General features: G+C 40.6%; 1 protein-coding gene across 1 annotated transcript in view; it reads right to left on the bottom strand.

Annotated features, from left to right (window-relative positions):
• The window catches only part of Sptlc2 (serine palmitoyltransferase long chain base subunit 2), a 72,700-nt gene that overhangs the window by 36,762 nt on the left and 15,190 nt on the right, over positions 1-20,748 (bottom strand). The window contains exons 2-4 of the mRNA XM_050152384.1: positions 16,699-16,893; positions 8,216-8,370; positions 3,968-4,116 (exon numbers count right to left, since the gene is read on the bottom strand). Coding sequence (XP_050008341.1) covers positions 3,968-4,116; positions 8,216-8,370; positions 16,699-16,893 — 499 coding nt within the window. The remainder of the gene's footprint in view (positions 1-3,967; positions 4,117-8,215; positions 8,371-16,698; positions 16,894-20,748) is intronic.

Here is a 20,748-nt window from a genome sequence, read left to right as displayed (position 1 = left end):
CAGCCATGAGACCACAGGCTAGGGAACACTAAGGTGCTGTCAGAGTGAGCTTGGCCTTGCTAACACCTTGACCTCATACTTCTAGCCTCCACAATTCCCTATTTCTCATTCTTTGTTATAGTAGTCCTAGGAAGTCAACAGAGCTGGGAACTTTGAGAGAGACAAGGTTAAATCTATGTCCTTACCAAGTAGATGATGAGTTGATGAGAGAGGAGTACACTCACTGCATGAACTCCAGAGAGGCTTAAAGTGAGAGGCAGCAACAATCAAGGCAGGAAATGGTTAAGGCTGGGCTACAACCATGATATATAAAACCACAAAGCCAGGAATGGCAGAACACATCTGTAATCCCAGGACTTGTAGGAGGATCTCAAATTCAAGACAAGCCCGGGATATATAGCTGCAAGACTAAGCATACCTTACCCTCTTCCTCTTAATACCAAGCCCCCAAAACCATGAACTCCCACCGCTGATGGGACTATACAATAGTGTAGCTGCTCTGGGAAGCAGCTCAAAACGCTAATCATTACCATGTGATCTAGCAATACCACACCTAAGTATATACGCAAGAGAAATGAAAACGTTATTTCACAAATATATTCTTAAAGCCAAAAAGAAATAAACCAAATGTCCAGCAGAGATAAACACGATGTGGTTGGTACACACACACAATGGGTTGTTACTTAGTCACAAAGTAGAATGGCATGCTGATGCAGTCTATGAAGTACTAATGCATACTACACATAGGCAATCTTGTGAATGTACGCCAAGTGAAAGAAGCCACACGTGAAAGGCCACAATGTTACATGAGTCCATGTATATGAAATGTCCAAAGGAGGCAAAAAAAAGACTGCAGACCACTGGCTGCCAGTGAATGCTAGGGGGTCAGGCAGCTCTATAGAGGGAATGAAAATATTCTAAAATTTAAACTGTCATCTCTGTCATCTCTGCAAACAATCCTAAAAGAAGTATACTCTTCAAATGGACAAATTATACATCATATAAATTATATATTTTTTTTCTGAAACAGAGTTTTGCTATAGCTTTGCAGTCTATCCTGGAACTAGTTCTTGTAGACCAGGCTGGCCTCGAAATCAAAAAGATCTGCCTGCCTCTGCCTTCTGAGTGCTGGGATTAAAGGCGTGCACCACCATCACCTGGCCAATATAAATTATATCTTAATAAAGCTTTTAAGACAAGAGACAGAAAGTAACACACTGTCCCTTCTAAGCCTAGCACAAGCAACCCAGTAACTCTGCCTTCTTTCGCCCACACAGTAAAAGAACATCATTTAGAACGCCTGGGCTTCAGATACTGAAGTATACGTACTTCCAGGTAAATGGTGAGGAATGGCAAGTTTATAGACAGATCTGCCCACCCAATTTCTCAGTAACAAAAGACAAAAAATGAAAGGACAGAAAACAGGAACGCAAAACAATTAGGAGATAAATACTAAGAGTCTGCACATATTTTTCAAAAGCAATAACTAAGAAAATGTTCAGGAGATTATCACGAAACCAAAGAATATGAGTCTTCAATTTATAAGGATCCACAAAGCAGCAAGACAGCACAGCTTGTGAGGGAGATTCATAACAAGGTAAAACTGAAATTTCCCGATATACTCAAAAGAAACGAGGTCTTTAAAACTAGGGGGAAAAAATCTCAAAAAGAAAGGGGAAGAAAAACCGTTTTCTCATATGGAGACTCTAAATTTAAACAAATTATTATATGAAAGCACAATCGGGGCTTTAGGGGAAGGAGGGGATGGAAGGAGTTGGGGTAAAACAAGGATGCTATTGGGTGTACGAACATGAACAATGTAAAAGCCCATGTGTGCATGTATGTATATAAGAATGATACCCATTTTTTGCATGTTAACTAAAAATATTACATTTTTAAGGTGTCCAAGAATATGCAAAACCAACAAAGGCCCAGAAAAACAACAGCAGAATCCATTTCTGCAGGAAGGGGAACTACATGGCCGAACCACATGTAGCATGTAGGTTTTTCATTGCATGCCTTTGGGTACTTTGGGAATTACTAGCTATGTTTATGTATTATTTATCCCCATCAAAGGTTTCTAAACAATAAAGTCTTTCTAGTTAGAAATTTGGAGAGAAGGAATTACACAAAAACGCTATGAACCATAATAACATCATACTTGACCGGCCCCACTCCTCACAAGATATTTTTTTTTAATATTTTATTTATTTATTATGTATACAATATTCTGTTTGCATGTATGCCTACAGGCCAGAAGAGGGCACCAGACCTCATTACAGATGGTTGTGAGCCACCATGTGGTTGCTGGGAATTGAACTCAGGACCTTTGGAAGAGCAGGCAATGCCCTTAACCTCTGAGCCATCTCTCCAGCCCTCACAAGATATTTTCAACCTTGCATGTGGTAGTGCCAGAATGACTAGCTGAGCAATATTATCACATAAAAGACAGTTTCTGATAACATATTTCAATTCCCTGCACACCCAGGAGGGCACTAGACAATGAGCTCTACCAATGAGGGGTCCGTTACTGAGAGGAAGGAACAGGGAATAAGGAATCCAAATTGGACATAGGAACAAAATTCCTAAAATGGCTCCTCTCACCCCAAATAAAGAAATACCAGAATGCCACAAGAGCTAGTTCCAGGACAGGCTACAAAGCTACAGAGAAACCCTGTCTCGAAAATCCAGAAAAAAAAAAAAATACCAGAATGTAATTGTAAAACAGTCCTGAGAGCTATTGGTTCAGACTAAAGCAAGAGACAGAGTACACAGAGAACTACAGTAAAAATAACATGCTTCTCAAACCTCCTCAGCAGTGATATTTTGTTTGTGTTTTAACAAATAAAGCTTGCTTGAAGAACAGAGTGCAGAGCTAAGCCACTAGAAGCCAGGCAGCAGTGGCACACACCTCTAATCTCAGGACTTGGGGGGCAGACAGATCTCTGTTAGTTCAGGGCAACCCTGGGCTACACAAAATTGATCCAGTCTCAAAGAGAAAAAGAGCTCACACAAAGGTGACCCCAGTACTTGGGAGTCAGGTGGAGACAGGAGCGATATATGACCGGGCAGAGAGAGGAAGATAAGGTGGGAGGAGACAGGGGCTCAGTGCAGCCTGAGGATGCAGTCTGAGCACTGGTAGAGGTAAGAATGCTCTAGTGGCTGGCCACTCTACTTCTCTGATCTTCAGCATTAACCTTTATATCTGACTCTGGGTTTTTATTATTAATATCAATAAGAATTGTGCTACACTCTGAGGCTCCTCCAGCCCTGGAGACTCAGTGGGTTATTACATTGGGGTGGCGGTACACTCCTTTAATCCCTGTACTCAGAAGGCAGGTGCAGGCAGATCTCTGAGTTCAAGGCCAACCTGGCCTATAGAGCACATTCCGGGACAGTCAAAGCTATAGAAATCCTGTCTTAAAACAAAACAAAACAAAAACAACAACAAAGAGCACTGGCTGCTCTTCCAGAGGACCTGGGTTCAAGTCCAAGTACCAACATGGCAGCTCACAGCTGTCTATAACTACAGTTCCAAGGGATCTGATACCCTCATGCAGACACACATGCAGGCCAAACACCAATGCACATAAAATCAAAAATTTTAAAAGATGGTTAATCTTTCACATTTTACAGATTTGTAACAACAGTTTACATTTACTGAGTATCTAATTCTATTCCAAGTGCTTTACATGAATTAGCTTATTTAATTCTTGGAACATATCTACGGATTATCAGCCCTAGCTTGCCAGCATGAAAGCACATTAGTTTTGAGAGTTCCTGTGCAATAAGTGGCACTTCTAAGAGTCACGAAACAATAAAATTTACAAAACCTTGCTATAGACATTATGTATATGCAACACACTGGGATCCATCTCAAAATGTGTTGCAAATATTAAGATTATCCATCACTTGAGGAAAAGAAAGTGTGTGTGTGTGACCTAACTCACCCTGAGCTCATACTTACCAATCTCTTGGCGAGTGCTGCACACTCCAGCTCCATACTCCTTGAGAACTTCAGCAGCTGCTTCCTGACATGATCCAGTGTTTCTCGCAAATCCAAGATAGTTGTAGGAACCCATGTTTATAACACCTTTAATTATATTCCCTGTGTACCTGTGTTTCAATAGTATAAAACTTAATGATACTCACAGCATGCCTAATACTTAAGGGTGACATAATACACTGGTAACACAAAAGCACTATACAGAGAAATAGAGAGGACACTATCTGTAGAAAAGGAGCACAGACTCATTACTAACAGGGGAGAAGAAAGGTACAACAAAATCTAACAAGCACAAGCATGAAATCATCAAAGAATAAAAATTATTTTTAAAAAATGTTAATCTATTAACAGTGATAAAATTATATAAAGTGTGATAGCCAACGTTGGTTTAGAACATTCTTATAAACTAGCCTTCATTCAATATTTTCTTCTGGAGGGCAATTTGGTGCGACTTATTCACTGAAAATTATATATGTTTTGATTCAGCAATTCTACATGTGAGCACGCACACACAAGGATCCTTTAGGAGCCATTGTCCTCCCATAGGCACAGGGACCAGTGATGATCCCCCCTATGATGGAAGCTCAGTCGGTAAGGATGTCATGGTTCAGATGACTGACGGTAGAAGTAAAGTGCTGAGCCTTTAAGTGCCTGGGATCTGGGACTGACTAGCATAAGATGGCTAGTGATGGCACACCAACACTGTGGAATATTATGTAGGTATTAGCCACTACAAACAATGAACTTATAGTGAACATACACATAGGCAAGATGTTGCCAGTATGTTAGCAAAAAAAAAAAAAAAGAATATATATAAAACATATGATCCCATTTTTGTGTATTAAAAAGTGAGTTTGAGGGCTGGAGAGATGACTCAGAGTTTAAGAGTACTGGCTGCTCTTCCAGAGGTCCTGAGTTCAATTCTCAGCACCCATACGGTGGCTCACAGCCATCTATAATGAGATCTGGTGCCTTCTTCTGGTTGCAGGACTACATGCAGGCAGAACACTGTCATTTCCCACTCTATAGTCTTGTTATACAAAAGGTTCTCAATTCAGGAGATCTAATTTATGGCTTCTCACAATGTTTGTGCCACTGAGACTGTGTTTACGATGTGGCAAGATGTGCTTCAAAAAAAATTTTTCTCTGTGAGGTTCAACATAATTTTTATATGCTGAAGCCTTTGGCTCATTTGGGCTTAATTTTATACATGGAGATGGATATAGATCTATTTTCATTTTTCTACATGTTGGTGTCTAACGAGGCCAGCATCATTAGTTAAAAAATGCTTCATTTTTCCATTTTTCTATTTGCAAGGCAGACTTAAAACTTAAGAGGAGGATAGCTTACAAACTTTTAATTAGATATTCAATGGTTAAAGCCCTACTTATAATATTCTTATGGGAGATACTGAATCAACAGGTAAAGTATATAATAATCAACAAAATACAGTATATTAATTATAATTCAACTATGGCAAGAATATGTATATTAAATATAAAACTTATTCTACAACAGTTTTATAAAAAAATGCTGTTTATGGCTAAACCTTCCCAGTTTTGCCAGTTGATATTAAACTCTTAATTTAAAACAGTAGCCTGTCTGGTACAAAAGGGCAGGATAACATCTGAAAAAATGGTTTGATAGAATATTGACTATGATCAATGTTTCTTATACTAAATAATAGATTCATTGATAATTTTAAGATGGATTCCTGGACAATTGTATTTGCTCAATTCAAAAGCCAAAAACAATGGTCTTTTCCCAAATCATTGCTACAATTCACACACCTGTATTTTGCTAATGTTATAACAAAAAATCCCTTAAAGGATTTTATGCAAAAATTTTACAAATGGCTCTTCCAATGGAGGAACTGTGTATATGGCTAATAAAAAAAAATTGTGGGGCATAACAAGGCTCCTTCAAAGCAACTCATAGAAGTTACAAGCAGATCCAGATGCAAACGGATCTGGCATGATAACACCAAGCCGACCTTTGCTAAGGCAAGGTGGAAAAGCCCTTGCAATGCATTATGAAAAAACCCGAACTATATATATTTGGGGTTGAGGATGTGTTTATGCTTTTTTCACAGAAAGAAAAAATCTGGACTTGAGTCGTGGCTGCAGACATCCCACAGAGGACTTCCAGAGGCCACTGGAAAGGTCCTTGGTCCGGCCTTCCCTGCCCCCAAGGAGAAGAGTGCCTGATAACAGAACCTACCACTCCACTCTGCAGGGTGTCATCCTGCCTCCAGAGTCTAGGGACACCCGCCTGAGATAGTGCCAGGATGTGCTTCAGATAGCTAAATCCAGCTCACCTCACCCTGGAATCCCAGCTGCCCTGAAGCACAAATGCTGAACTGCTTCTACAGTTTGAACTCTGGTTTGCTTTAAAGCTAAGATGCAGACTAAACATCAGACTGCTTTAATCTTTGGGACACAAAACTCATTTTAATTAAAATATTAATGCCTCTTCACTTAAGAAGGGGAAAGATTGGGGTTCCTGTCACTGTTGCTCAGAGACTGGAACTGGTGGTATTTGATAACAACAATGTATGTCATTGTACTCTTACTGCAATTGATCTAATGATATTTGTAACTGCTTATGTTGGAAAAGGTTTGACACATGCTGTAAAGTGTTTGGGTTTAATGCATATGTTTAAAAGTTTAGATTTATACCCCTTTTACACTGCACTAATTTTTGGCAAACAGCACTCATAATCTTATTGTGGAGTAGGCATTTAGGAAGGAGGATACCTTAGGCCAGACTAAAAGGTGAATACTGGGTTTGGAAAAAGCCCTTTCTTCTTGTTCTGGAAGATGGAGTTATTGGTGCCCAAAAATTATATCATTATATCTTTTGTTTGAAGAACTCTTCACAGTCTTTTCATTAATGATAGACTCAGGGGCCCAATGACGGGAGTTAGTGTGGATCCTCACCTGAATAGCACACCATACAGAGGCTGTAAAGGCCGGCTCAACATGGCATGGTGCCAGGTACGAGGAACGCTCTTCACATAGCCTAAGACAGGATGCCCTGTGGTCTGCTTACTTTAATCCTGCTAGATACCTTTTATTTGAGAAGCTCCAAGGAAATAATGCTACTCATAAGGCACCCCTCTGTCCCCATGAGAGGTAAAATTGCTTCACCATTCGAGAGAAGGGTTTCTACTTGTCCCAGTTCCTTCTCTTTTAAATCTGACACCAGGGTTGACTCTGACTTGGTGCCTTCCACTTAATAACTGCTTGCCTTTATATAAGAGAGGGGGAATATGTCAGGAGCCATTTCCCCCAATCATTACAGGAACCATCACCCTAGGGGGTCTGCAGAGAACCCCTCACCCAATTAACTGTTAATCTTAGCGGAACCCGCCTCACATTCCAGCTATCCAGGGAACCAGGTGTGGCAACTTGTGACTTCTTTGCCTACCTCCTGGCCTACGTGACCTGGAACATGCGGCAAGAATCCAGTTTCCCTTCCCCCCATTCCTTACCATATATAAACTGTAACCCGTCCCTAATAAACGGAGGCTTTGACAAATCTGCTTGTCCTCCTTCTTCTGTCTTAGCTCATTCCCTTCCAGGTAGCGCCCCTCCGAAACCCTGGAGTAACTTGATTGCCGGGTGGGTTACAAACCCCTAGACTGAGTAGCCCACCCAAACGCAATCCACAGAACACTATATATATAATAAATAAATCTTAAAAGAAAAAGTGAGCTTGACACCAACCTGGTCTACAAAGTGAGTTTCAGGACAGCCATAGCTACATAATGAGATCCTGTTTCAAAAAATAAACAATGCTGGACAGTGGTGGTGGTGGCACACACCTTTAATCCCAGCACTTAGGAGGCAGGGACAGGTGAATGCCTGAGTTTGAGGCCAACCTATTCTATTTGCAGGACAGCCAGGGCTACATGGAGAAACCCTGCCTCAAAAAAACCAAAAACCAAAACAGAACAAACAATAAAATAAAAACAAAAGAATCGAATGAAACAGAAAAAAAGCCCTTGAGATCAATGAGGGCTGTGGTGTGTGTAGCTCACTGGTGCAGCATTTGCCCAGCATCCCTGCACTTCCTCCAAAAAGTATTCCAAGAACAAGGACAGTACTGCCAGGAAAGTAATCATATTGTATCTTCAGCTGCTGCTTTTGCTTTGAGAGAATACCCAAATTCCTCTGTTGGTAAGAAATAATTTCTAAAATGACTCACTTGAACGACCAGTTGTAGTCATGGGACTGTCTCTCCATGATGTCCACCCTGGCTCCAGGCACACTACAAATAGGTCGGTTCCAGTTGTCTCTTATCCTCATGTAGAGGTTTCTTGTATAGAAGTTTTCAAAATCCTGATACAATGACACAAAGTCCTGCCAACAAATAGGAAAACAGTAAAATTTAACTGATTTACTTAAAGAAAAGTCTCACAATTTTTCTTTTCATATCTCAGGAGTACATATTTAATTAACTGACATATCAAAAATACATTTGGAAAGGCGTTGATTCTACGTTTATTTCAAGTCTTTTTGAAAGAAACTTAGTGTTGGTGTTTGACCTATTATTTTATGATTTCACATAACTAAAGCACATTAATGTAGAACTAACTGCTTTCAAGTTATACCCACGGAAATAAAACCCAGTCATATAATTCTGCCATTGAATAGTTTCCCTTCTTAGCAAACTGGAAAAAACTACCCTCCCACGTGCTTTGCACATAATAAAGCAGGGAAGATGCCAGAAAATTGTTTTAATCCCAGTTGAAAAGGAGAAAAACACAAAAATACTTCTAAGATTAAGATTTTTTAATCCTCTGCATATGCTCAAGGATCAAAATCAAACCCACCCATACCAAAAGATTAAAAAAAAAAACCACTAACACATTCAGTAGAGTAAGTCTTTGGCCTTGGATTTTGGATTTTCCCTATTAGACAGAAGTTAAGAATGTACATTCTGGTCTAGAGAGAGGACTTGTTCCAGCACCCATATTAGGCAGCTCACAACCACCTGTAACCCCAGCTTCAGGGGACCCAAGCCTCTGTACTGGCATGCATATACCTACACATAGCACACATATACACAGAATTCAAAACAAAACGAACAAATAATCCTCTAGAGGCAGGTAGATTCTGAGTTTGAGCAGCAAGTTCCAGGACAACCGGAGCTACACATGAGACCCTGTCTGAACACAAACGAGTACATTCTGAAAATGGACTCCTACCCCACTGATTTTAGTCTCCCTTTTCTTTAAGAATAAACTAGAATTTTAGTCTGTAAAAAGTTAAATTACGAGAAAAAAATTAAGTTACAATAGAGCCAAAATGAATGCACAGTGCTATTCCTGCGTCAGTTCACACGAGACCTACCGAGCTAAAGGGTCAACCACACAGAGAGAAAACAGAAGTGTGCTTTACTGTAATCAGCTCATCACTGAGTTTGTAGCCATCGGGTCTGGGCTTGTTGTCAAACTACATTAATCTGGTAAGTAAACCTATCAAAAACATTTTAAAACCATATGCTTCACATTAAAAAAATTCTATATAAATTCTAAAATAATCTTTCATCGACGTGGACTCTAAAGTGCCTAAGACTTAGCTGAGCCCCTGAGTAGATATCATCTCTTCAGGCAGCTCAGGAGAATTCTCTGAACGTAAAGAACAGACCAGCTCTCTCATAATTCCTTCTAATATTCACCTTTTTCTTAAGGCAAAATAAACCACCTCACATCCTACCATCTCTATCACTGTTCTAAGAAAATAAAGAATACTGGGGCTGGAGAGATGGCTCAGCAGTTTAAAGCATTTGATGATTTTGCAAGGATCCGAGGTAGTTCCCAGGAGTTACTGTGGCATGGGAGAATTGTCTGTATTCTGTCAATCATGTTATAAATAAACACTGATTGGCCAGGCAGAAAATATAGGCGGGAAAACCAGACAGGAAGTAGAAATGATGTAATGAGAACAGGAGAATTCTGGGAAGGAGGAAGTTGATTCCTCCCACTTCTGCCCAGAGAACCAAAGCAGCAGGATGTGTGCTGCCCCACTGAAAGAAGGTACTAAGCCACATGGCTAACATATATCAGAAAAATGGATTGATCAAGATGTGAGAGTTAGCCAGTGAGAGGCTAGAGCTAATGGGCCAATCAGCTTATAACTTATAGAGATCTATGTGTGATTTTTCTCTGGGACTAAACAGCTGTGGGAACCTGGCGGGACAGAAAACCCCAACAACAAACAGGCACCCCTCCATGTTACATTACTGTAACAGTAATTGGAGTCTGTAACTCCAATTCTGGGAGCTCCAATGAGCTCTGAATATGGGTCAAAGACATTTGCAGGAAAAGGACTCATACATATTTAAAAATATTATATAATAATAATAATAATGTGTCTGTCATAACTGGAAGGTAATCACTTAATAAACCTGTTCCCTTTCATAGTCTCCCCTTCCATCAAGGATACCAGCTAAGCAAAGGTAGGGACAGAGATACTCAAATTCTAATTATTTTATTTTGACTATTATTTACCATGTATTTATTTCCAAAAGCATGTACATATGCATGGATATACGAGCATGTGCATGTGTGTGTGCGCATGTGCACGCAGTAGTCTTCATCTTCACACTGACTAGACTAACAGCATGTTTTGTTGTTTTGGAAACAGGTCTCAAATTCATTATGTAGCCAAGGATGACTTTGGCTGTCTCCCTCTGAAGTGCTGAGATAACAGTATACCCATGTGGTGATAGGAGGCAATCCCTCTATTATTAACTGAACTATGTACATTCCAGTCTCTAGCTTCTGCTAGTAAAACCACAGTACTGATCATCTCGGCTCACTCTTATTAGCTATTAGTGTGTATACATGCATGTGCTCATATATGTATTGTGGATATGCATGCCACAGCATGTATGGAGGCCAGAAGACAGCTTCTTGGAGTTGGTTCTCTCCAAACACCTTAACATGAATTCTCTGGATCCAATTCAGGTCACTAGGCTTACAAGACAAGTGCCTTCCACACTGAGCCATCTCACCAGCTCTGATAGACACACGTATTACACGTTTTTTGTCCGAAGAAAACATTAAATGTAAAGAGGGCATTGTGTCTTGCAAATCTGAAGATCCTTTCTAACTCTAATCAGCTATTTTAAACAGTTTTTTTCAACTGTTTTCTAAACATCGCACATTAATGTTCAAGGATGAACTCTAAATACTTTAAGCAACTGTTTTCTCACAGACAAATTTTTATTAGCAACAAAAAGGTATGTTTTAAATACATCAGCATGGAAAAGGCAAAACAATCCCTCTGAGGCTGGTTCAGATACCAGAAGGGGGGGGGGGGCTGGAGAGATGGCTCAGTGGTTAAGAGCACTGCTTGCTCTTCCAAAGGTCCTGAGTTCAATTCCCAGCAACCACATGGTGGTTCACAACCATCTGTAATGAGATCTAGTGCCCTCTTCTGGCCTGTAGGCATACATGCAGGCAGACCACTGTATACTTAAATAAATCTTTAAAACAAACAAACAAACAAACAGATACCAGAAGGGTAACCAAAAGCCAAGACAGGAAAAGGGCTGCAGGATAGAGCATGGCAGAGCTTCAATGGATAGAACAAGGGATGCCAGGTCCAAAAGCAGTGGGCACAACAGCAGCAGAGGGACTTAGGCCAAATTTAGTTTTTCTTGACCCCCTACCTAGTTCTAAGGTGGCAGCTTTAGTGGAGGTTAAATAGGGAAGCAGATCTAAGGACAGCTAACTAGATTCCATGAAGCTTAGCCCAGAAGAGAAATTGCTATGGAACACCTCAATTCCAGACAATCAGGGTGTCTATTGTCTGAAAAATCTTGTACCTTTGATATTCTAGGACTAAGGTTAAAGTAGGGGACTTGGTTCAGCAAGATGGCTTAGTAGGTAAAGGCACCTGCTGCGAAGCCTGACTACCTCAGAACTTACATGAAGGAGAGAACTGACTCCTGCATGTTTTTCTCTGACCTCCACACACATGCGGAGGACACCACCTCATTACAAATAGATGTAAATTAAAAGATTTTAAATGAGGACTTATTTTTTCATTCATTTATTCACCATGTTGACAGACTTTCAAGCTACATTAAAGAACAAAGTGGGTTGATCTCTCTTCAAATAATGAAATCCTATCATTTCTACCCCATGTCACCATTTCCCTGCCCTTCTCTCCTCCTAATCCAGTCACTGTGGAATGACTTTAGTCAGGGTGGACCTACAGTCACGATGATCCATCACTGAACAAACATTGACAGAGTAGTTCCTTCCAGGCACGAACTGGGCATGAGGGATAAGGTAAGGGAGCACGTCTCTGCACGGCAAACAGGTACAAAAACATAGCTGATGCCTGGTACGACAAAGTATGTACTATGAAAGGATCCCGGTCCACGGATGGGGAAAAGTATCTAATCAGTATAGACAAGTCCAAGCAGGCTTTAAGGATGTATTCTTCATGGATGATCTGCCTACAATTCCTCACTAGTACAATAAATAGAAAGAACCAGTATCTTCTTGAGACCTGCCTATATGTTAGGTTTGCAGCTCTTCAGTTAAGAGATTCCTTTACTCAAGAGGAAAACTCAGATTCATGGACTTGCTAACTAGGGGTCACCGTAAACACTACCAAAAGTAATCTGAGGTCACCTTATTAAATAGTCACTAAATATCCTGCAGTGGTATATTTAAGGTGAGTCTTTGAGAAAACATGCTACATTGTTTAAAACAGAGATCTCGCCTAGTGTAGTGTCTATGCAGGCCTTCCTTATACTCACAGGGGTAAAGATGGGCGCAACCACTTTGAGACAGAACTTTCCAACTATTCATGTCCATAATGTGCAATTCTGTCCCAACAAAGGGGTCTACACATTGTTAAATAATCACAAGAGCAGCAAGCATTCCTATCTATTATTTATAATATACTGGGGTACCTGACAATTGCTTTACATATACATGCTTTTTTACATACCTGAGTATCTCTTTACCCTCTTACAAAAGATGTTGTTTCTCCAACCTTCAGAAAGGTAAAATTTTTTTTTTTTTCTGTTAAGGAACCAGCTTGAGCCATAGCCACAATCTGATGTGGATTTTTTAATTCCAAACTATGACCCTGATCCCAAGGCCACACTGTGAGACAGGTGGGCAGGCAGGCACAGGCACTGAATTCCAGACACTCCTGAGACCTGGCTATGGAAGTGAAATGACAATGCGTACAAGGAAGATCTGTAAGGCTGAGCCACTGCTTTTCTTTTTACATCAGGTAACCTGCACACAAATCCACAGCAGACCCTCACACTGGCAACACCAGTCAGCTTCCACATTCCACAGCCTGATACTTGTGGCAAGAGCAGTTTCCAAATCTGGCGTGGCTTCTTAGCTGGGGGAAGAGGCTCTGAACCCAACCCAGTGCTCTGGAACATTATAAACATCTGATTCCTCCTCTCCTTCAGTGGCCTACAGTAATGGGGGCTAATTCCACTGCACTTTCAACTATATCAATACATTCTCTATAATCACTACTTGAAAAATATTTAATAAATAAGTTGTCTGTATTTATAGATTAAAAAGAATAAAATTTAAATAATGTGCTGTTGGTCACCCACCAAGTAATAGGGCTGAGCTGGAAACCCTAGCAGCATTCCAAACTAGCAGCCATTAGTAGTAAAGCTACACTTACTCCAAGAAAAATCTTCAGTGACACTTTTAACTCAACAATTTCCATTTAATTTTAGAGCCCAGGTATTATGGTTTGGACCAAAGGTCTCTGAAAGGCCCATACCAGTCTGAGTGGGGGGTTGTGAACCTTCAGCACATAGAACCTGACATTAGAGTAATGGGGATGCCCTTGGGATGGTGAGACCCTGGCCTCAGTTCTTCCTCTGCTTTCTGGCTGCCATTAGGTGGGCACCTTTGCTTCACCCTGGGCACCCCATCATGCCTCATCGAAGGTTCATAAGTGACAGAGCTACAAAGCTCTTTGATCACTGAGCCTCCATAAACTGCTCTTCCTTTGAAGCTGTCTGTCTAAAGTTCTTTTAATCACAGTGAAGGACACACTAGGGTACAAATTTCAATTTATCAAAAAATAAAAAGACAAAATTTCTCTCAAACATGAACATTTGAGGCAAATAACACTGCTTTGATGTTGATAGAACATGCCCTGAAACAGGTTGACATCAAGACAATCTAGAGTCTTATTTATCCTTGGCTTTCGGTAAAGAGAATAAAAGAAAAATGCATAAAACCACTGGAATCATGAAATAGCTTTTATGTTTATTTAAATCTTTGAAATAGAATGGAAAAGATAAAAATCTATTGAAAGCAGGCAGAGACAGGCAAATTACTGAGTCTGAGGTAGCGTGGTCTACAGCCATGTAGTAAAAGGAACAGCGGGCTGCGTTCCCAGCCCCCGGCTAGCTTTACACCCGAAATAATTACACGGAAACTGTATTCATTTAAACACTGTCTGGCCCATTATTTCTAGCCTCATATTGGCTAACTCTCACATCTTGATTAACCCATTTTCATTAAATCTGTGTAGCACCATAGGCTGTGGCTTACTGGGAAAGATCTTAACCTATGTCCGTCTCAGGCCACTACACACACTGAGCATACATACACAGAGATAAACAGAAATACAAATAAAATTAATCCTAAAACTGTAAACCATAACTGTAATTCTCTAATTTGGTGGTGGTGGCACATGCCTTTAATACCAGTACTTGGGAGACAGAGGCAGGTGCATCTCTGAGACAGAGGCTAGCATGGTCTACAGAGTAAGTTCCAGGATGGACAAGACTACACAGAGAAGCTGTCTAAAAAACAAAAACAAACAAACAAAAAATCTACTTTGTCTGAAGGTACTAAAACAGCTACCTATTTGGAAAACCCCGAAGTACTTCTGAACCCTAATCTACTTAGCCCTGAAGGCCACACATGAAATAATAAATATCCTGATGCCGGCAGGTACTCAGTTCTCTAAAGATTTCAAAATACATGACAATAATCGACACAATAACGCATTCCAAATACAGGATACTGCAAAAAACTCTGTACTGTCAATGTTTATTTGGGCACTATTTTTTCTACTAGAGAAGATAACTTTAAGATAGAACCTCAAATAGCAGAAACAGGGCTGGAGAGATGGCTCAGTTAAGAAAGTACACTGTTCTTCCGGAGGACCCTAGTCCAGCCACAGAGAAATTGGCCAGTTATCAGCATAAAGACGGGACTGAGAGTACTCACCTTAAGATGAAGTTTGGCCTGAAACAATTTAGCCAAGGATGTCTTTGAGCTCAACAGCAATGCTCCTGCCTCAGCCTACCAAGAGCTGGCATTATAGACATGAGCCACCATGCCTCTCTTTCCTGCTTTTTCGAAGTGTACTCTCTTTCTTTACTGGCTGCTCATTCAGAGATGATCTCACCACCCTGTATCTGACTCCCTCCAAGTCCACAAAGAACAATGTAAAGAATAAGAAGCCAACGCCAGGGGCAAGGGAAAGCTCAGTCAGCATCTAGCGGGTTGCCATGCTCCAGCAAGATGCCCCACACTGAGGCACACGAAAGCAGCACTAATGGGATGGAGTGCAATATTTAAAATAAATAAAGTGGGGAGGGACCCAGGGAGAATGACTAGAACGGAAATATCTGGGGATCGCATTGTATGACTTCTCAAAGAATAATTTTTAAAAAAAACTTTCAATGCTGAGTGTTTATTAGGAATGGGTAACACATGTGCACTGCATAAAGCTGTGAAGGTATGGGAATATTCTAAGAGTGGCCTGAACTGAATCTGATCTTCCTCTTGGAAACAGTCACTACCCCTCCATTTACTAAAACAAGAGCGTTTGCCACATTAGCTTGGGGACAGGCATTGACCTGTGAACTGGACAACTATGTCCAATGTGTCTAAGAGAATCCAGTCTCTGCATTATAAACATTATAAACACAATGTAGGATCCAGAAAGAAGGATGAACATTCCTTCTGCACCATATACACTATAAAACTAGGCAATTTTTAGACACACTGCTTGTGATTGTTAGCTTTCTAACCTATGAAATAGGGATGCCATTGTCAGCTTCATTAAGCTCTAGTAATGTGGTTAAGTTAAAGTTCAATGTTGCACGGGAGTGGTAGTGCATGCCTTTAATTTCAGCACTCAGGAAAAGTCAGGCAGGTGGATCTCTAGAGGCCGGCCTGGTATAAAAAAAAAAAAACCTGTCTCAAAAAGGAAAAAAAAAAAAAGTTAAATAGTTTGCTCTGTTTTTGTCTTTGATGTTTACTTTATGTTACATGAGTATTTTGCCTGCATGTTTGTATGTGGATCAGAAGGTGCAGCTGTGAGCCCCCATGGGGATGCTGGGAGCTGAATTCAGCTCTCTGCAAGAACAAGTGCTCTGAGCTTCCGAGTCATCTCTCCGGCTTTCAACACTGTCTTCAGCTTTCTTTGTGGAGTATACTCACAAAGGTTTGTTACAGTTGTTATTTGGTGTCTGCTTTGTTTTGAGACAGAGTCTTACTCTGTACCCCAGGCTGGTCTCAAAATCACAGCAATCCTTCTGTCTCAAAGTTTAACTCCATGTGCACAGATTTCCACTTGGGGGAGGGGGAAACCGTGAAAATGACAACACTTCTATGAACGGATTCTATTTAACAGAACCAAAGACTCCCTGACAATTACCTTTTGTTCTTCTCTTTCTGTTGCATGGTGGCATTTTTCAATTCTCCAGTGCCTCAAGAAATCTCGAAGATATCCAAAGAGAGTGAGCACGCCATACCCCACATATGTGAGCACAGCAACCAGCATGGGTGTTTCTTCAAAAACTTCATTAAACGGTCTTTTATAAAGTCCTCCATTTTCTGTAACATGATGAATCTAAGAAAGCAATTAAAATTGTTTGTTGAAACCACAGCAAGAAAAAAAATTTCTACTTAAAATCCAAGTCCTGAGAGATTTGTAGAACAATATACTTTGAGAATTGAGTAACAGGCCAGTGAACATGCTAAGGCCGTGCTTATTGTCAAGAGAAATGATGTAAAAATCACTTATGAACAATGAAAGGTAGGAAAAGAGACAATCAGAATCAACACTGATCAACATTGATTTTTCTCAGATTCCAAACACTTTTATCTCAAGGAGCATTGTTCTAATAAAGAAAATGAAAATAAAAAAGAAAATAAAAAGAAAAGAAAATAAAAAGAGACAGGCTAGCCGGGCGGTGGTGGCACACACCTTTAATCCTAACACTTGGGACGCAGAGGCAGGTAGATTGCTGTGAGTTTGAGGCCAGCCTGGTCTACAAGAGCTAGTTCCAGAACAGGCTCCAAAACTACAGAGAAACCCTGTCTCAAAACAAAGTAAATATTTTACTACCAGCTATCCTTTTTGTTTGTTTGTTTTTTGATTTGTATTTCAAGACAGGATTTCTATGTAGCCTTGGCTGGCCTGGAACTAGCTCTGTAGACCAGGCTGGCCTTGAACTCAGAGATCCACTTGTCTCAGCCTCTGAGTGCTGGAATTAAAGGTGTGCACAACCACCGCCTGGCCATACCAGTCATTCTTAAAGCCACACAGCTGTAGTATCAAACGACTATTGGCATAAGGCTGCAGCAGTGCCTATTAACTTCCCTCAGTGATAACACACACATAAAAGTAAAAGGAGGCTGCGGAAAGAGCTCAGCAGCTAATGGTTCAATCCCTAGGACCCACAGGCTGAGCTCCCATAAACTGTCCTGGCTCCCACATGAGCTGTATGTATGTAGCACACAGGTGCCCACAATAATACCTGTAATACAGCCAGGAGAGAAGAGTTCCTTAAATGGGGTATGAGAAGAGGATGGAGAAAGAAAAGGGTAGGAACACCAACCAAAACTAAAGATTATGAAGAGCCTTGCAGAAACCAAAAACTCTGTAAAATAATCCTAAAAAAAATTTTAAGGGATTTCAATGGATACTCTGGATAGGTAGATAAGGCTTCCCCGATAAGACCCCTAAACACACACACTTTTAATTAATTAATTAAAGAATAAAGCCTGGCAGTGGTAGCATACACCTTTAATCTCAGTACTAGGGAGGCAGACTTGTCAGCCTGATGAGAGCTAGTTCTAGGACATTCAGGACTGTGCTTGTACAGACACACAAGTGTGTGTGAGCAAGCACAAACACACACACACACACACAAACCCAACAAACCCTCTGGGGGGGGGAGAAGAAGTAAATGATAACAAACAAGGTGATACTTAATTTAGGAAGGCCAACTGTTAAGAACACCAGCAGCTGTCAGGAATTGATCCTGATCCCCTTTATTTTGATCTAAGTATACATTCCCAAACTTCTACAGATTACCCCTATTTTACCATTTCAGATATGTCTGTTGTTTTTTTTATGGAGACAGGGTTCCACTGTGTCACCTAGGACAGCTTCAAACTTACAAATCTTCTGCCTCAACTTCTGAGTGCTGGGATTACAGATATGTGCCACTATGCCTGGCAGCACTTGGGTTTTAATATACAAACACAAAGATACTTTTGATTTCAATGATTAAAACATTTTACTGTTTGGTTAATTTTAATAAAAATCATATTTTACAGAAGAAAGCCCTGGAGAATGAACTAATGACATCGGACTGCAGTTAGGGCAATCAATCAAAACTACTAGGAACACATGGTCAAAAAAGCAATGTACAGGACTCCTGTCATATGAATTACTATAGTAGAGAAGTATCAAAGGACTCAAAAAGATCCTCTCTTGCTCTGCCAGGCATTCCTGATTAAAGATATAATGTAAAAACAAATAGGAACTTACAGCCAGGTGGTGGTGGCACACGAATTAATCCCAGCACTTGGGAGGCAAGGCAGGTGGATCTCCGAGTTCAAGGCCAGCCTGGTCTACAGAGTGCCAGGACAGCTAGGGTACACAGAGAAACCGCATCTCGAAAAACCACACATAAACAAGCAAACAAATAAAAAAAAGTGAGTAGTAAGGAAGATACTAACATCAACCCTGGCCTCTGCAGGTACACACACAGAAATTCTAGCATCTCATGCCCTCCAGTCACAATTATAAGCACACAAAAATGTGCTGCTGATAGTACTAGTCAAGAGAAGATTCCCAAATTCCAATGAACACCAAGGTGCATTTGCTTCAACAGGACTGTTACTGATCAAGGAAATACAAAAGAAAACAAAACAAAAAGGAAAACTTTCCTCTCCAGTCAACACTACAAACACACAAGTATAAAACACACTGCAAGACAAAGGGAAAGAAAAAATTCAAACACACTATTTTGTCCGTAGCCTTTTTGCTGTCAAGCAACCATATTCATGATGCAGCTGAAAAGGCTGGAGAGGTGGCTCAGTGTTAAGAGCAATGGCTGCTCTTCCAGAGGACGTGGGTTTGATTCTCACCACCCGCACGGCAGTTCACAGCTGTCTGTAGCTCCAATTCTAGGGGATTCAATGACCTGTTTTGGCCTCTGCAGGCAGCAGACCAACAAGTGGTGCACAGATACACATGCAGACAAAACACCCATACACATAAAATTAAAAGACAAAATGAAAAAGAAAAAGTACCTTAAACCAAAGCAATAATGGAAAGATGTACTCAAAAGATACACACGCACACACGCATGTATGTATATGCTAAAACTGACTAGAAAGAGACGTAAGGAATCAGGGTGGTGAGGCTGGTAAGGTCACTATCTCAGTGGTTAAGAGCACTGGTCAGCTCTTCTAGCAAACCTGAGTTTATCACATTTCCAGCACCCGCACAGAGGTTCAAACTGTCTGTTCAGTTCAGCCCCAGGGGATCTGACACCCTCTTCCGGCCTTTGAGGACACTAGGCACAAACCATGGTAAACACACTATAGATGCAGGCAAAACACCCATATACATTAAATAAATTTTTTTTAAAGATTTTATTTATTTATTATGCATACAACAGTCTGCCTCCATGTATGACTGCAGGCCAGACGAGGGCGCCAGATCTCATTACAGATGGTTGTGAGCCACCATGTGGTTGCTGGGAATTGAACTCAGGTCCTATGGAAGAACAATCAGTGCTCTTAACCTCTGAGCCATCTCTCCAGCCCCTTAAATAAAAATTTAAAGGGAAACAAAGTAGGTAGAAGAGAGAATGGACAACCCCACAGCATCCTCTAAGCCATTCTGAGGCTTGTTAGTTTCTTGTTAGTTTGTCTAGCCCAGCTAGACTCACACTCACTATATACAGAGGAAGGCCTTGAAACCCCTAACCTTCCTGCTCCACCTCCTAAACTCTGGAATTACAGGTATGTACCACCTCACTTAGCCAGTTTGATTTTTGTCTCTTTTTCTAGTCAATACTATTACTGAGTTTTTACTTGAATTTTGCTTCTGATTCTACTCACTATTTAGATTTTTTTTTTAAAAAAAGCTGCCTATGACTACCATAACTCAGGCCATCTGACTAGCCATTAGAATCTCCAACCTATTGATATTGCAACACAGTGCTGTGATCTACAAAGGTCACACTTAAAAACCAAACAACATGACCTCAGAATGTGATATATGTCAAAAGGTGGGCAGATCCCCGTGAGTTCCAGGCCAGCCAGATATATATAGAGAGTGATATCCTGCCTCAAAAACAACAAACAACCTTGTAACAAAACAACAGAAATAATCAACATTTTAGGCAAGTTTATCATCTTTTTGTGTTGGACACACTCATTTGTAGCTGCTATCCTGGGGAAG

This window comes from Alexandromys fortis, unplaced genomic scaffold (assembly GCF_014885135.2).
Source record: "Alexandromys fortis isolate MF-2015 unplaced genomic scaffold, M_Fortis_MF-2015_v1.1 scaffold_47, whole genome shotgun sequence".
Lineage (NCBI taxonomy): Eukaryota > Metazoa > Chordata > Mammalia > Rodentia > Cricetidae > Alexandromys > Alexandromys fortis.
Note: the sequence above shows the minus strand (reverse complement) of the source record. Positions and strands in the feature narration are given on the sequence as shown.